General features: G+C 42.2%; 1 protein-coding gene and 1 long non-coding RNA gene across 5 annotated transcripts in view; both read right to left on the reverse strand.

Moving 5' to 3' along the window:
* The window catches only part of SNTB1 (syntrophin beta 1), a 234,551-nt gene that overhangs the window by 117,340 nt on the left and 99,586 nt on the right, over window positions 1-17,625 (reverse strand). For both annotated transcript variants that reach the window (XM_019459936.2, XM_019459937.2), the window contains exon 3: window positions 15,868-16,084. In XM_019459936.2, the coding sequence (XP_019315481.2) occupies window positions 15,868-16,084 (217 nt within the window). The remainder of the gene's footprint in view (window positions 1-15,867; window positions 16,085-17,625) is intronic.
* On the reverse strand, window positions 3,895-7,819 carry LOC109273213 (uncharacterized). 3 transcript variants are annotated; one of them, XR_008420001.1, is made up of 4 exons: window positions 5,321-7,804; window positions 4,721-4,949; window positions 4,433-4,634; window positions 3,900-4,195 (listed from the first exon to the last, which is right to left on the reverse strand). It is a non-coding gene; the product is annotated as an uncharacterized LOC109273213 (long non-coding RNA). The 3 variants fall into 3 exon arrangements; XR_008420000.1 differs by having other exon boundaries at window positions 5,393-7,802; XR_008419999.1 differs by having other exon boundaries at window positions 3,895-4,195; window positions 4,721-7,819.

The raw sequence follows: 17,625 nt of genomic DNA on the forward strand, positions 1-17,625 counted from the left end.
TGTTATCTCCCAGGAAATATTACTCAGCTTGAATGCACTGTTAGGACATTTCCATGATGATCATATTGGTCACAATAAGATTGGTTTATGCTGTGCCGTTAAATTATCCTGAAATCTCAGTTACCGAGCATAACCAAAGTTTGTGAAAATAACATGTTATGTTCCCCAAAGGGCCTGAGGTGGGTGGGGTGGGGATCTGCTCCACCAGGTCACTCAGGAAGCCAGTCTTAAGGAAACTCCACCATTTTAAAGGTGCACCTCCAAGAACACACTTGCCAATCACTGCCTCAGCTCAGGAGCACACACATCACCTCTTCTCATATTTCATTAGCCAGAATTAGTCACAAGGCCCAACACAACTATAAGACTTAGAGATTCGGGGGGACAAATGGACTATTTGGTGAGCCTACTGTCTGCCACTACAACCTATTTCCAAAACTCATCAAAACTGATGCTGTAGGGGAGGGACTAGTTTAATCACAATTCCCCCAACCTTATCAAGGCTCAGGGTTTCCTGTAAGCTCTTATTTTGAGTCTTTACAGGCACAGGGAAGAGAATTAGCATTTCTTGAGCTCCTATCATCTAGCCAACATTGTGTGATGGATACCATGAGTTGGGTAACTCAAGCTCACTGCACCCTCTTTACAACGTAGAATGCTAAAAAAAAAAAAAAAAATTCCATCTTCCCAGAGTCCCTTACAGGTAGGGTTTTGGAAATATGCTAGGTTCTGCCAGACATACACTTGATGTCTTCCCTTGCTTAGGAAGGTGGCAGTTTTGACTGCCACTGCTGGTAAGCAAGGCTGTCAGGGTCAAAGGCAAGAAGCGATGGCAGCTGGCTGGGACAGCCAGCATCCATTCACCCAGCCTCCTGGGTGTCAAGAGGCAGTTGCAAGGTGCCAGTTCCCTCATTCCTGGATCACCCCTCAGGTCCTGCACAGTTTTGGTAATTCCAATGGCAACCTCCTGGTTCTCTACTTTTTCCTGATTAAATCAGTTTTAAAGACTCCCGAGGGTCATTAATGGAGACTCAATCAAAAAGGTCTTCCCATTTTTGGTAGACAACTAATTCCTTAAATACCTTTCTGCTTAAGTTACCTAGACTGACTTCTGTTTCTTTCACTGTGACTTGACTGATAACATTTACCAAATACCGCTATATGCATAAGTTCCTCTAACAACTTTCTGAGAACTCCTAACTGTTGAAATGAGTCAACTTGTACTTTTAGGGAATCTAAGTTTGAGCTAAAATAACTGCAAGCATAAATTTGTTTTAAATTTCATGTTTTAGCTTTAAAATTCATGTGAACGAACTCTACAATAAATTCTATTCTCCCCAAATTCAGAGCAAAATTGATGTTCCCCTAAGGTATACCTTTTCATTCAGTGGCTTTATATATTCCTTGATAAAACCAACCTTATCCACGAAGGTATACACACGTCATCTTGAGAGACATTTAATTTGTGTAAAAATTCTGAAAGGTGGCTCTCATGATGCTTTCATTATTTTATTATTTACAGATGGATTAACTGGGGCTTAGAGGGGTAAACTTAGGTGTCCAAGATCACAAAGAGCTGGGGTTTAAACCTAGGTCTGTCTATTTTCAAAGCCACAATTTCTTTCCACTACAACACACAGACTTCTTTTTTTATTTTTTTAAATGTTTATTTATTTTTGAGAGAGAGAGAGAGAGCGCGAGCATGAGTGGGGGAGGGATACAGAGAGGGAGATACAGAATCTGAGGCAGGCTCTAGGCTCTGAGGTGTCAGCACACAGCCTGACGCAGGGCTCAAACTCACAAACTGAGAGATCATGACCTGAGCTGAAGTCGGACCCTTAACTGACTGAGCTGCCCAGGAGCCCCAACACGCAGACTTCTAAGACCACATCTCCTTAGTTCTCAGCTGCTCTGAACACTAGTTTCTAACAGAGGTTTGGTTAGTTTGCTTAGCTCAGTGCTGATATGACTAGTTAGTTCTTCTCTCCTCCATGACACCAAAAGCTGTAAGCATCTGCCTCCAAATGGTACACTTCTCATTTTATGAAGGATTGTCCAAGAAAAGATGGAAGGAACACAGTAGAAAAATCTGTAGAACTAGAAAAAAAAATTGACTACAACACACATTCTGTATCGTGGGCCACCCATGAACAACATGTACACAAACATGATGATAATGGATTTGTGAAGCCTGGAAACCTAATACAACTTGAAGTCAATAGGATCCTGGGATGACTATGGCATCAGCAGAAATATGTCGGTTCGAATTCCTTCTCTGGCTCATGCACGCTGTTTTATCTGTCACTCTCCTTGCCTACATACCTGACAGCAGGCTAGAGAATCCTGCCATCAAGACTTACTGGAACATTTCTATAAAACTGTATGTGGCTGTGGTAGGATTCCACCCCCTTAGTGATTCAAGCCCTTCTCCGTCTTTCCTGGAGAAATTAATCTAAAGATACTATTTGCACGTTGACCCAGTTCTTCAAACTGTCAGCTACTATAGCTCCAGAATCAGACAGAAACATATAAAAGTCACAATGTGGTTTTCATCTGTCCAAACAGCTGTGTTACACCTTCTCAACTCAATATTTTACCCAGGGCTTTCCCAGCACTTAATAAAACTATTAAAAAATTCTTAATGCATCGTCATGCCACTGAAAGAATCCTTTGCTGATCTTATGAGAGATAGATATTTCTAGAACAGAAAAAAAGAGGTAAATGGGAGGAGATTGTCTTTGCTAAGTGCCTACTTAGGTGTAAGGCATTAGGCACATATCAACTTATTTAATTCTTTAAAAAAATTTTTTTTAATGTTTCTTTATTTTTGAGAGAGAGACAGAGCACGAGCAGGGGAGGCGCAGAGAGACAGGGAGACACAGAATCTGAAGCAGGCTCCGGGATCCAAGGTGTCAGCACAGAGCCCGGTGCGGGGCTCGAAGTCACAAACAGTGAGATCATGACCTGACCTTAGCCGAAGTCAGATGCTTAACCAACCGAGCCACCCAGGCACCCTCAACTTATTTAATTCTTAAAATTCTATACGCATTCACAAAAATACTATCACCCTAATTTTATATATTTAAAAAATTCAATGAAGATAAGTAAATTGACTGAAGTCACCCAGATCATGAGTAGAAAAGCTAATAATGAAACCCAGATTGGACTGGCCTGAAAATCAATCATCTTTTCAAGATTGCATAACACCTCTAATAAAAAAATATTGCCAGAGAGCTTGAGAAACTAGCTCCAAGAATTGGAACTTCTGGATCTAGTGTTTTGTTTCCAGGTAACATGAGGAAACATTTCCTGATTGCCTGAATATTTAATAGCACAGGAAACGAAAACAAATTGCAGTACTTGGCCCTTACTGTGTGTTTCCTAACAGAAGTGGAGGAGAGAGCTTTCTCCTAGAGGGAAAAAAAGCACCACGTTACAACTGCAAGTGTGTCTATTAAGGGTAAGTGAGTTGGCATTTTAGATGAGACAACATTAAAAAGATTTTGCAGTTTTGATTCCACTGATGAATGGTTACTGCTCAAACATACCCCTTCCTCTCTTCACATCTTCGTCTGTCTCTGGCTGTGTCACTGTTAGAATCAGGTCGGGGCAGGGTGACGGCAGCACTCCTACCTGACTCCCCAGCTTTGTCGTACTGGAAGAGGACACACCCCCTGGCCCCTGCTCTCTGAGGAGAGGACAACAGTCCATCGTGAAAGCCGTTTCTCAGCTCAGCCACCCTGGCCACTCCCTGCTGCACTTCCCTTCCGCACCTCCAGCTTGAGACAAATAAACGGTCTTTTCCTCTGAGCATCACCGAGGCTAAAAGAAATCTTGATCAAAATTCTAGAAGAGGCATGGCACCATTTATTTATTTATTTATTTATTTTTGAGAGAGAGAGAGCAGGGGAGGGGCAGAGAGAGAGAGAGAGAGAGAGAGGGAGAGAGAGAGAGGAGAATCCCAAGCAGGCTCTGTGCTGTCAGTGCACAGTCTGATGCGGGGCTTGAACCCCAGAACTGCAAGATCGTGACCTGAACCGAAACCAAGAGTCAGACACTTAACCGACTGAGCCACCCAGGTGCCCCTACAGCACCTTTTATTAAGCAGGGCCGTATAAATATAGGTTCAGTCACTAACGAGGTGTTCGAGGTAGCCATGTTTTTCGTATAGTTGTCATTTGTATATACATCAGACCTATTTTCTTTTTTTTTTTTTTTTTTTTTTTCAACGTTTATTTTTGGGACAGAGAGAGACAGAGCATGAACGGGGGAGGGACAGAGAGAGAGGGAGACACAGAATCGGAAACAGGCTCCAGGCTCTGAGCCATCAGCCCAGAGCCTGACGCGGGGCTCGAACTCACGGACCGTGAGATCGTGACCTGGCTGAAGTCGGACGCTTAACCGACTGCGCCACCCAGGCGCCCCATCAGACCTATTTTCGAAAAGACAGAACGTAAGTACACTTTTTGCGATTTTATTTTTTCTGTCTCTGCTTTCTCCAGATTCATTCTCTGCCCTTCTCTGCCTTGCTCTGTGCTCCAAGAGTAAAACTCGATGTACCAAGCACATCACTCAGGCTCCCTAGACTCTGCCTTCCAGTTGTCAGCAACCACTCAGAAGCAAGAACAGGAGACCTTAGGGCGGGACAGAGGAAGATTAGGGATGCTGACCTATTCCCAATCCTCCCTGGGCCTCTGTCTCCCAGGGCTCCCGTCCTCACCAGCTCACAGAAACTTTCTCTTCTCCTCGGTCCCTGGGGTGGAAGCAGCTTCCCAGTTGCTAAGACCTGGGTGCTTCTCCATCCATTGCTGGTTCTTCTAACACAGCCTGCTCTTCTGTAAACGGTCCCTTCATTAAACATTCTTCAGTTAAGGCTTCAAGAGTGACACGGGCAGCTGACCAGCATCTGTGCAATTGCCATTCTGGACGCAGTGAGCGATTTCTCCATGCTGTTCCAAGAATTAGGGCAAATGCAAAAGAAATGCAAGACGTGCTGCTGTTTCTCACCATGCCTGCAAGTCCAGGTAAAGGACATCAGACTGTCAAAAGACAGTCACTCTGACTGTCAATCAAGCCGGTATCGTCAAAGGCCTAAACATGTCCTATGCTTGTGCTTACTCCCACCCTTCAGCAAAGCATGACTTTCCTCGGTTCCATTCACCGAGGGCCAGTGTAACCACCTAGCGATAGGGGCCAGATGTATGACTGACGGTGGCTCCACGTCCAAGGACGACAGAGCAAAACTAGTTCTGGACTCCTTCTTTTAGCTCAGGCCTTCAAGCCCATTTTCTCAGGAACTCCTGCAGATTCTGGCCCTTACGTCTCTCCAATTCATCCAACTTCTCCTCAGGGCTTCTGTCCTACTCTAGCAGAGGCCAAGATGATTTCTCACCTCAATTTCTGCAGTAACCCTCTGACTGCTCCCCCAGCCAGACCATGCTTGACTATGAAGCCAGAGGGGTCTTTGTGATGTCAATCCCCTGCTATAGACCCCACCTAGAATAAAGTCCTAAACATAAAGGGGCTTAGCTCTGAATGTGACCACCTCTGTAGACTCTTGACACATTCTTCTTAGAGAGTACTCCAAAGAGACTGAACTTCTTCCGATTCTTTAACAGAACTATGTTTTTTCTTGCCTCGGTGCCTAGACTCATACTGTCTCTTTTGCCAAGAATACCCGATTTGTCTCCCTTCCCCAAACTTTGACCTGGCTAACTTCTAGTTTATTATTCGCGTCTCAGCACAGACATCACTTCTTCTGACAATCATTCCCCGTTGTCACCATCCACCCCCTTCCAAAAATCAGAACTTTGGATTAGGTAGTATTCCTGCAAAGGAGATACTGGAGCATCCTTTCCACCTGCATCATCTTTAAAAAAAATTTTTTTTTAATGTTTATTTATCCTTGAGAGAGAGAGAGAGAGACAGAGTGTGAGCAGGGGAGGAGCAGACAGAGAGGGAGACACAGAGCCCAACGCAGGGCTCAAACCCATGAGCGGTGAGATCATGACCTGAGCCGAAGTCGGACTCCCAACCGACTGAGCCACCCAGGTGCCCCTCACCTGCATCACCTTTTAGAGTTCTGTTTTGGAATGCCCAGTTACTTGTACACATTCCCTACCTGACCAGAAGCTGTGCCAAGACAAGAACCCTGCAACCGCTGCAGATCGGGACCTAGCAGAAACCCTGGATGGTCAGAACTATTTGCTAAAACATTGAAATATAAGAAAAAGAAAGACATCTCAACCAGGTCGAATGGACCACCAATGTGAAAATTCCCGTTCTAGTTTTGTTTTGGAACAAAGAAAGTACCTGTCAACAGACACGGGACCTGGATGTCCAAGTAGGTGTTGTCTAAATGTATCTGCAGCTCTCCGTGCCATGAAACCATCCTCCACTGAGGAGAGTAAAAGTCCATGCATGTGTTGAGGAAGAAGGGCAGGGCTGCTCTGTGAATCCTCCTCTCTCCCCCTTCTCCCATCCCCACAGCAGGTGATGTCCACTTGAATAGAGGATGCCTGCATTCTAGCGCGGGGTTGTTTTCAGAGGCTCATTATCTCAGCTGGAAAATCCTGGGGCAGCTTTTTGCAAACCAAATGGAGTTCAATTAATGTACTGAGAGCCAAAGATCAAGACCTAAATATTGAGAGTCAACATTAGCAAAAGTCTCTCAGCACCCAGATGGTCAAGTTCAACCTTTTGAAATGCTCTTCGAAGAGGGGAAACTGAGATTTTTCCTGGAATGGTGCTTAGAGGTACAGGAATGAACTAAAATGAACTCATCTTACTGTGTATTGATGAATCATGGAACCATGCTTGGTGAACACTCTCCTCAACTCCTTTCCTCAAGGCTATCCAAAAATAGTTAAATTCCCTTTTTTTTCACTAGCTTACCATTGCCAGGGAAACCTTACTAATTCATCTCCAACAGATTAAAAATATATGATAATTAGGATGAACACTCAAATTTATCTATGGAGGAAACAGATTTTCTTAAAAATAACAAGGCTATGAAAATGTTATTTAAGCTCATTAAAATGAACCTTTTGTGCACTCTGTTGTATACAAAGATGCAAATTATGCAAGGTTTTTTGGGGGGAAAACAGTGGCTTGGCCATTCATGTTCATCTCCTCTCCCTTAAAATATCCCAGTAAGGAAAAACAGTAAAATATGTATAAGCCCACCAGAAAATGAGAGGCAAGAGCTCAATATGTGTCTGGAGGACAGACAGCAATGAAACTCAGTAATCGATTGCACTTAAAGAATGAGCCAAGAATGCTACAACCTGATGGGCTACAGAGAGAATCCCAAAGAAGTGTGAGCTCCTTGGCTTTGCATACCCTGCAGGGGCTGGGAGCATCACAGACAGAGGCAGGGGTGATGCAGGGCTGGAACATAGGGTCCTATGTGAGGTGTGCAAGCTGAGTAGTGGGGGTCTCAGAAAGCTGACAACTGGGTGTTCCCACCACCACCCACACCCAAGGCCTGGCAAATTGTCCTAAGTAACTTAATGGACCCAGAGGAAACTTCCAAACATCAACATCTGCAGAACTGGAAGGGGTCTCTCAGTAAGGCTGACTCACCATATAATAACCGTACATGAATTCTCACCAACTGATAAACCCCCTCCCCACACAAAGGTTCCAATAGGTTTCTTTGTCTCTCAGTGTAAAAAATGAGCAGATACCAAAGGATCACCAAACATCTGAGGAAAACTCCAGCAAGTTAGATGAAGATCCGAACAAACAAGCAGAAAAAAGAATAACAGAAAAAACAAAGAGCACAAAGAAAAGTAAACAAACCTAATTAATAGTCTCCAAGAATTAAGACAAAATATAGCATCCATAAAACAAGAACAAAATTCCACTAAAAAGAAACATTCAGAGAATAAAGAGCTAAAATATAATAGCTAAAATTTAAACACAATATATTCATGAGAAGGGTCACAGAAATAAACTTTAAGAAGTGACTGAAGTAATAGAGAAAAAAAAAACAGACTTAGAAAACCAGTCTATGAGGTCATCTTTCCAACAGGGGATCCAGAGAGACAGAGAACAAAGAAAATGGAGAAGGACATTACCAAATACATAATGTGAGAATATTTCCCAGATCTCAGACATGAGTCTCTCTCATGGTTTACAAATAGGCTTCAAAATGAATGATAAACACCCATTGCTTTTTAATAATAAATCTTTGAAAACTATCTGCTTTTATTATTTTGGTAACATTTAAGCTTTCATTAAAATAACTTTTAAAAAGGAGTGTCTTACCTGTTTTCTTAGGTCTGTTGTGGATGCTAAAGGCAAGCCTTCTTGCTTTGCCTAACTATGTACACTTAAAAAATAACATAACTGCTTAGGACTTTATTTCCTATTTCAGATCTCTGACTAATTCAGTCCAACCTCCCTGAACTTTCCCTTCCCAACCACCTTTAAACAAACTGTTGAAACATTACTATCTATTTCACTTCCTGTATTTCTCAAAAGCAGAATGTGAGCACTGTTGAAAAACACCAAGGTCATCTCTCTTTTTATCCATACCCTTCCAGAGTAACAATATTTCAGTAGGGGTTATCTAGGTAAAAAGCAAGGATGGATGGATGGATAGATAGATAGATAGATAGATAGATAGACAGATAGATAGATAATGTGATAGAGCTATAGTAGATAGAGGTAATAGATAGACAGACAGACAGATAGACAAAGGTAACAGATAGATACAGACAGATGAATAAACATGACCAAAATGGTGCTCTTGGTGGTAGAGGGAAGTCCACACTTTCAAATGAAACTGGTAGATCATCCAAAAGATAATACTCATGTTTTTTTGTTGGTTTATTTGTTTGTTTGACTTTAGTTTTATACATGATGGTAACAGTTTAACTTAGCCACGTGAGGAGGTTTCTAGATCCACGGTGGTCTATACAGATTCAGAAACACTTCTGCTATGAACACCTTGATATATTATATAAGATATAATAAGAAAAGTTTGATTTTGGGGCTTTAATGTACTACTGAGCTTGCAAAAAAGAAAAGGAAACTCCCATATTAAAAAAAAAAAAAAGGATGGGAAGCCATTGAAAACAACAGTGGTGAGTATTGGGGTTGTGGCAGGTAGGTCAGTAGTGGGGGGGGGTGTGCTGAAGACTTGGGAGTTTGATATATACATGATAGTTAAGGTTCTGTGGGCCCATGACTTGGGAAACTGGAACGAGTTTCCTACAGAGAGCCAGAAGTCCCAGAAGGCTAAAAACCTCTGTGAAAGAATGTCTTACAAAATAATCTCTCCCCAACAGTTTGAGGAGATGACCTGGAAATTTCTTTCAGCTGGAAAGAAAACTCCTCCCTCCCTTGGAGCCCAGGACTGAGGATATTTTGATTGAAAGCTGCATTTATGGCACAGTTATGCTACCAGGAATTAGGGGATGCTTACAGGGGTATCAAATCCTTACAACAGTTATACGTGGTCAGTGTCAGCAAGCACATTTTATAGACAAGGAAGCTCGGAATCAGAGAGATTAGGCAATTTATCTAAAATGAAAGGGCCTAAGTGACAGAACTGAGATCCAAACTCCTATTTTCTAACCTCAACTCCAGAGTTTTACTCACTGATATTAGCAGGTGGTTAATTTGGGCCTTTTTGGGGCCTAATTTGAAAATGTGTCCACTTACTATAGTGCCACTATAACTTTATTTCACATTTTCCCCATTGTTTCCAAAATGCATTGTCAATTGTGGTGGGCTAGCAATACTTTCTGTTATGAGGCCACCATCGTGTATCCAACCAAAGTGGAGAAAACAGAACCAAGAAAGTACACATATTATGAGCCTCTTAAGAGGAGAAGCTCTTTTCACAAGCCAGGATTTACTATAGAGACAGGATGGGTAGTAGAACCTCATGAATCTTCACTCTGGTTGGCCTAATGGAGGAGCCTTTTCAATAGGATTCCAAGTTTGAAGAGTATGGTTGAGAACTCTACATAAGCTTTGGGTGAGGGGGGCTATCGTGTGCCCCAAACACTGGAAAAAGTAGGAAATCAGGCTCAACTAGTAAAATAGTTACTCTTGTCTGGTGGTCACCAAAAGAACTGTGTTTCCAAATGTGTAACTAAAGTACTTGGGATCACCTAAAACTCACAACAAAGGGATATGGGAGCAACTTTGGAGAGCCAGGACTGGAATTTGATTTAATTTAACAAGCAAAAACAAAGTCCACTGCTCTGGTCCCCATCAGGAATAAGACTGGGTGAACAGAAGACAAGTGGGGCATCCACTTAGGGGAGCCCCGAGTATTTATGCACAGCCCAAAGGAGATGGGGGCTCTCAGTAAAGCAGTAACTAACATAATGGCTATTCTGGCAAAGCTCTCCTAATCCCGGAAGGGGTGGCTTCCAGCTTCCTTGTACACCTTAAGGTCTGCTAGCATCTCTTGTATTGATAACCTTGGTGACAACTGAATTCCTCACATAGAATGCATTGCTTAGGCTGCCTTGAAAATCCATATTGTTTTTGTTACTTGGTGTTCTGATATTCTGTTTACTTCCATACTTGTCTTCTAATACAGACCACCTGTATGTAATGGGAAGACATACATACTGTCCTACTTCAGTGTTTACTTCTGCTTGACAATTGCATTTGTTTTGGTTAGTATTAGCCCACTCCTTGGAGATGGATCCAGTGTCACTATGCCACTAATCAGGTTTCTGATCCTCTGTGGCTGCAACTTGGGCACTGGATTGTGGTAACATCACTGAGGGCACTTTGTGAGAATATATCTGCATCTACTATAGGACTTACTGGATCATACCCCTCTGAATCACTGTGTGCTGAGTGGAGCACTTCTATTTGAAATTACAATGGCATCTTCTGTGGATTTTTCACTTGTATACTGTAAATAGAAATGCACACTGTTTTTCAAAAAGCTGTATGCATTGCTTCATAATTTAACCATGAATATCTACAGTGGAGTCTATTACTGGAGCACATAGTCATGACAAAAGCTTCATACACCATCCATAAGGGTCCATCTGCTTTCAACCCAGTAATAGGCTTTGTTAATGGGTTGTTATGGTTTATTTAAGTTTGCTGTGCCTGTCAAGATAGAACTATGTTTTTATTTGTTCTCTTATTCCCAAGCCTATTTAGTGGAAGATGTTTGCTTTTTTTTTTTTTTTAAAGTTTGAGAAGGTAAAGAATACCAAAAATGGACAGATGAATATGCCATTTATCATACATAGCACATATTTTTGAATGCCTGCTTTGTATCAAGCAATGTTCTCGAAAGATGGGATATTAAAATGACAACACGGGATGTTCCAGACCTCAAGGGGTCTTAATAACTTTATGAACTGGGTAAGCACATAAGAAAAAAATCTCAAGTCATTATGAAAGCTGCCATAATGGACAGATCAACACACAGGGTATAGTGGGACCAGTGTCTCACCTGTGCTGAGTGTTAGAAGGTGACTAGGAAGTTGTCAGGGAAGTAAATTATTTAAGGGTGGCTGGGGCATAAAGGATGAGATGGGAAGAGCTGGACACTTAGGGAAGATCCAGAACCTCATAAGGTTTTTATGTAATACTGAGTAGTTTTGGTATCAGCGAAGGTGACAGGGAGCCATCTTGAGCAAATGGATAAATTTTGGGTGTTTCATATTCCCTTGGCTAGCTGGGTAGATGGTGGAGGATAGCGAAGGAGCAAGCTGGAAACAAAGCACCCGGTAGAGAATATGTCCAAATAGTCTGGAGGACTGGGGATGTAGCTCTGGACGAGGGCAGCGAAGAGCTTATGAACGAGTTATTTATGAAGTGCAATTTTTTAAAAAAATGTTGTAATCATTGACAACCACTAGCAGTGACATATTCTTGTGGATTCAGTGCCTGCTGGGTGACCTTTTCCACAGAAAGAGTAGCAATCCTGCCTGCTGTTCTACGGCTTTTTCTATTTGAGAAATTGAACATTAGAGTTTTTAATGCAAACTATAAGTAGCTGTGCATCACCAACCAAGGGGATTAGTGCCAAGCTGCTGTGGCATTTGTCATCAGTCCTCAAGCCTCAGCATCCAGGAGCCCATTGAGTCCTGGCCATTGCACTTACGGTTCAAGTGAGCTGTTCTGCCAGGTGCTGGAGTCACAGGCAATGGGTTATCGTGATTAAGAAGCTGGGCTTCGGGTTGGAACCCCAGATCTACGGTTTGCTTCAACTCTCACTTCTGAACTACATTTCACTGTTTATGAAATAGAGATTAGAGGACCTACTACTGAGAGTTGTTATTAGATTGAATGAGATACTTGCTGAAATCCACACATTCCAAAGTTGAGCTAGACTCTCCCTTTCTCTTTTATGTTTAACATACGCATTATTTTCATTTTCTCAGAAAGGCTACCATCTCAGTTTCTATTTCCCCTTTCACCCAGGAGTTACTTCACAGCTTTTAAAAATCCAAGAAGAAAGGTTTTCTGCACTTCGATTTTGCAATTTGTTTCCCACTTTTACTCCACTATCATCAGAGAATGTCGTTTAGAATATTCCTACCTCAAGGAGTTTATTGCACTTTTTGTGAGCTAATCTATAGTTAATTTTGTCAATGTTCTATCTGCATTTAGAAAATGGGATTTCCTACATTTAGAAAAGGGAAGTGTGTTCTTTATTATCAGTGTACAAAGTTTGTGATGTATCCAGATCTCCCTTGTTAATGATGTTGTTTGGGTCTTTCAGATCTTTACCGATCTTTTGTCTACTTGCCCTATCTTGGACGGAGAGCGGCATGTTGAATTACCTAATAGTACATTTCGATTTCTTCTTGCATCTTCTACAAAGGCCACTGCTGTGTTATTTGGGGTGCATCCACAACTGTTGAATGTTCCTTGTGAACCCCGGTCTTCAGCCTCAACCAGTTCTTTGTCCTGTTTTGTGCTTTCAGTCTGCATCTTACCCTGTCATATATCAGGATCAAAAGTGGTACTTTTTGCTGTCATTGCTGTTAGTTTATATTTGCCTTGTACGCTTTACCCATCTCTTTGCTTTTTGCCTTTTAAAATCACTTCGTGTTAGGCGTGTCTTGTGTTCAGCACAGAGTTGAGTCTATATTTCTGACTAGTACATTATACTCTGCCCAGCATGTAACCAGAGTTCCATTAAATATTTGTTTCCTTTTTCCTTTCTTCTCTTCCTCGACCAGGGCCAAGATTCACCTAAAACCATAATCTTTTTCCCCCCAGCTTTGTTGAGGTATAGCTGACAAAATTTTAAGATATTTAAAGTGTATAGCACGGTGATTTGATATACATATACATTGTGAAAGGTCAATCTCATTATTAGCAGTTCTGGGTCTATCTGGACGGAAGTCTCCTCCTGGACCCTCTGGCTTAGCTGGATTCTCATTTTCAGTCCTGCCCTGTGGTTCTCATACCCTAGCAGGATAGGCTCTCCCACACCACCTCATCAATGGTGGATTGAAGACCACTGATTTAAAAGTTTAAAGATGTATTCCCTCTTCTGGCTTGACATATGAAGTCTCCAGTGTTTGAACTAAGGCCCGATGTGTCCCAAAATATTCTTTACAATAGAATTTGGTGCCTTAGGAGGAAGTTACAGTATATAGACCACAGCTGGAATGAACCCTAGAAATCATCTACTTAAGCTCTCTCCCCAGGCATGAATCTCTCCTACGATATTCCACATTTTCTAGTCTCTGCATTTTTCTGGTAACGGCAATCTGACACTGTCACCCACACTGTAGGCTTGCATTCAAAACCCAGCAAAACTGTGTATTAGCCACACGATGCCTGGAACTTCTATAAGAACTGAGCCTCAGTTTTCATCTACAGAATGAGGACAATGAGAGAAACTCAGAGGGCTATTTAGAGGACTAAGGAGGGTTACAGTTTTACGTACCAGGCAGATAACTGATGGAATCCCCCAAGTGTGTGGCAATAGGAGTGCTGAGGGGAATTCATTCCCTTATACAAGGAGAAGCCTCACCCAGGCTCCTGCAGATTGGAAACCTGCCTGCAGCAACGTGGGCCTAATAATTTCCCCAGATCTATCCATTTTTCTAGAAAAGCAGAGATCTGGCTTTTCAATGTGAAATTTCCCAATGATTCAATGTAGGAAGTAGTTCGGATTTCTTGAACACACTAGACGGATCCTATCTGTCGTCTGGGTACACCCAGAGGCTGCGACTTTGCAGTCTCTGGTCTGAAGTAAATTAGCGTAACGCCCAGCACAAGATAGGCACTCCATAAACTATGAGTTCACCGGATCTAACACCTTAGACATCAGACTCCTGGCAGAAAGGACTTGTCCGTCTGATTTGGTAGCTACGAGACCAGGAAAGATCAAACGCAGAGTAACCGGGGCATCAACTGAAGGCCCAGGGAAAGCAGCAGAAATTGAAGGGGACAAAACAGAACAGGTTAGAGCGGCTCATGGAGGAATGGAAGAATTCTGCCTCCTTGCCAGTCTGCCTGCTCCAACTCCTCTTTGGCTGATACTTCCCACTCTCTCCTGCAACCGCAGCTCTGATCCCTGGGCAGACAGAACCGGCATGGGAGGAGTGGGGGGAGCAGGGTGGATCCTCCAGCTGCTGGAGTGAGAGAGGCTAGCAGCTTCTTTAGAGTGAGCTTATTAGGAAGGGAACGAAAAACGCTTTGAGCTCCAAGCTGAGGAGGCAACTTCCTCCCTATCCCTATTCCCTTTGGCTCTTCCCCACCAGCAACTCAGAGCCTAGCCAAATACATCCCACTCACGTAGGCGGCAGCTGTCCCACACATGTTACAAACAAGGGCCACTAGAGCTGTCCCTATTTTTAGCATTTGGATGTGTCTGCCAAGGTCACCAAGATTCCCCGTTGACTGGCTCCATTCCTCTCCCTCTCCTCTACATGTCTGTTATTTTCCTCCCAGGTAGATGTTTTCTGTTCAGATGAGTTAAAGTAAGATGTCTGGGAGAACAGGGACCCACATATTTGCTGGTTATCCTGGACTCCTTATAATTTCCATGGACTGGGTGATATATCTATCCCGAGGCATGAGATATTGTGTACAGACTTTGAGAAATAGCACTCCAGGGTTGGATCAAAGCCACTCCCTTTTTGTCTCTTAAGCATAAAGAGAAGTTTAGAGCAGAAAATTGCATTAAGGATCCTCCCATCGAAACTTCCAAGTACACAGTTGAGGACACTGAGGCCCAGAGGGGGCTGATGTGCTTGCTACTACCTGACATTATAATGAATATCATTATCGGGGCGCCTGGGTGGATCAGTTGGTTAAATGTCCGACTTTGGCTCAGGTCATGATCTCACGGTTCATGAGTTCAAGCCCTGTGTTGGGCTCTACGCTGACAGCGCAGACCCTGGAGCCTGCTTCAGATTCTGTGTGTGTCTCTCTCTCTGCCCCTTCCCCACTCATGCTCCCTCCTTCTCAAAAATAAATAAACTTAAAGAAAATTTTAAATAATAATAAATATTATTATAGCTTATATTCAGGAAGGTTTTCCTGCCGTAAGCACTTCATGTAGATTTCCAACTCAGCGAGGTATCTATTTCAATTATTCCCATTTTGCAGATGACAAAACTGAGATTTATTGGTTTAAGAAACTTGCCCAAAGTCACATAAACTAGCAATGGGAGGCCCAGAGAAGACACTTAGGATCTTGACTCCAATTCAACTCTTTCCAGAACCAAAGCTCAGTACACAGATTTCTCACGAAGATAAAAGAAAGGAAGGGAATGAGGGAGGCCTGGCTTGAACACACAACATTATCTCTGTGGGGCCCTTTCAGGCTATTCTTTGGAAACCTTTGAGTGTTTTCAGAACACAGGCACAGGCCTAGCAATGTCAGAGGAGATCCCTGGCCCTCTTTACCTGTTCTCAGGGTCAGCCAAGGCCATACTCCGAGTGACATAACACATCTTGAGGGGGATGCTTTTCCGATCTCTGTGGAAGGAGAAGGGCTGCGAGGACAGAGGGTCTGAGGACCCGCCCCCTAACCGAGGCGATTCTGGCGGAGGCGTTTCCCAGCCGATCTCAGATACTGGGGAGCCTTTCTTCACATAGGGTGTGGCTTCTCGCATGTACTTCACTGCAAAAAAAAAAAAAAGACAACAGAGTTTTTAAGTACATCAGGGCTGGATTTCTGGAAGGTCTGATTGAGTTTTTCAAAACTTGCATGAGATGAGGTCTTAATACTGAACCTCTTAAACTCTAAGCAAGATCCACAACTTCTGTGCTTCTCAAAATAATTTTTCTGTTATTTAAATTCTATACCAAAGTGGTTTTTAGAACTTGCTATTACAATGACCTGAACTTGAGAATTACTTTCAGCTTTTTTCAACTATGACAACTTTTATCTTTTCTGATTATAAGCTGCATTCTGGGGAAAAGGCTGAAAGACAAATGGGCAGAGAAGGAGAAAGCATAACTTAGGCTTAAAGGCACATGACTGTTCAATATAGAAGTTGGGAATTTGGTAGCCACATTCTCTATCCATGGCATCATTTTTCTGTGCAGAAGCAAGAATAGGATTTTCAATTTAATACCACTAAGCACATACAGTATGCAAAAAAAAAAAAAAAAAAATCTTACATAAAAGGATACTTGTTTTGCAATTGAAAAAAAATTTGTAAGAGCAAAAATACCTTTTGAAGGAGCTGAAAACTAGCACCAACCTAAATGTCTATAAGAAAAATAATAAACTGTAAGACAGTTGTACAGTCATTTTAAAAAATGAGATATAGCTATAGATGTGTTGTAGAAAGATCTATAAGATCTATTATTAGTTTAAAAAATGTTAGACAGAAGTACATATACTTTAATCTTTTGCATATAAATCATAAATACATAGGCTTATATATATATATATATATATATATAAGCTATATATATATATAACTATTTCTGGATAGAAACATAAGAAAACGTTAACAGCAGTTAGCTCTTGGGAGTGGAAATAAAAGCCAAGCTGACGAAGAGTAGACTTTACTATTCATTTATCACTCTTTTATACCATTTTTATGTTTAGCCAATATGTACATATTACTTTTGTGAAATTATAAAAAAACATAAATAGTTCAAAAGCTGAGTGGAATAGACTGAAATCCTGCGCTTCGATGTGTTTCCTTGGTCTTAATAAGCTATTTGCCAAGGTGTCTGGGTGGCTCAGCTGGTTAAGGTCTGACTCTTGATTTCTGCTCAGGTCATGATCTCGTGGTTTGTGAGTTCGAGCTCCACACTGGGGTCTGCACTGAAGGCACAGAGTCTGCTTGGGATTCTCTCTCTTCCTCTCTCCCAGCCTCTCCCCTGCTCATGCTCATGCTCTCTCTCTCTCCCAAAATAAAAAAAAATATTTTTAAAAAAAGAAGGTTTTTTTTGCCTATTCTGAATTTAAACATTTGGTCCATAGACAGCTTCTGAATTGACAGGGCAGCTAGCTTCTTGGAACAATGCAACATAAACATCCATATCTTTCCCTCTATCACTCACACCGTCTGCTTCTGTGCTCCTCTGTGGCAGGGAGGGTGGGATTGGCGAAGTTCCTTACCGGTATCTGATTTTACAAATGGCAATGGACTGGAATGGGTACAAACTAGAGGATATTTACTCCAGATCGTTGATGATTCAAGT

The sequence above is a fragment of the Panthera pardus genome, unplaced genomic scaffold, assembly GCF_024362965.1.
Source record: "Panthera pardus isolate Hobbes unplaced genomic scaffold, ASM2436296v1 HiC_scaffold_7, whole genome shotgun sequence".
In the NCBI taxonomy this organism is placed as follows: domain Eukaryota; kingdom Metazoa; phylum Chordata; class Mammalia; order Carnivora; family Felidae; genus Panthera; species Panthera pardus.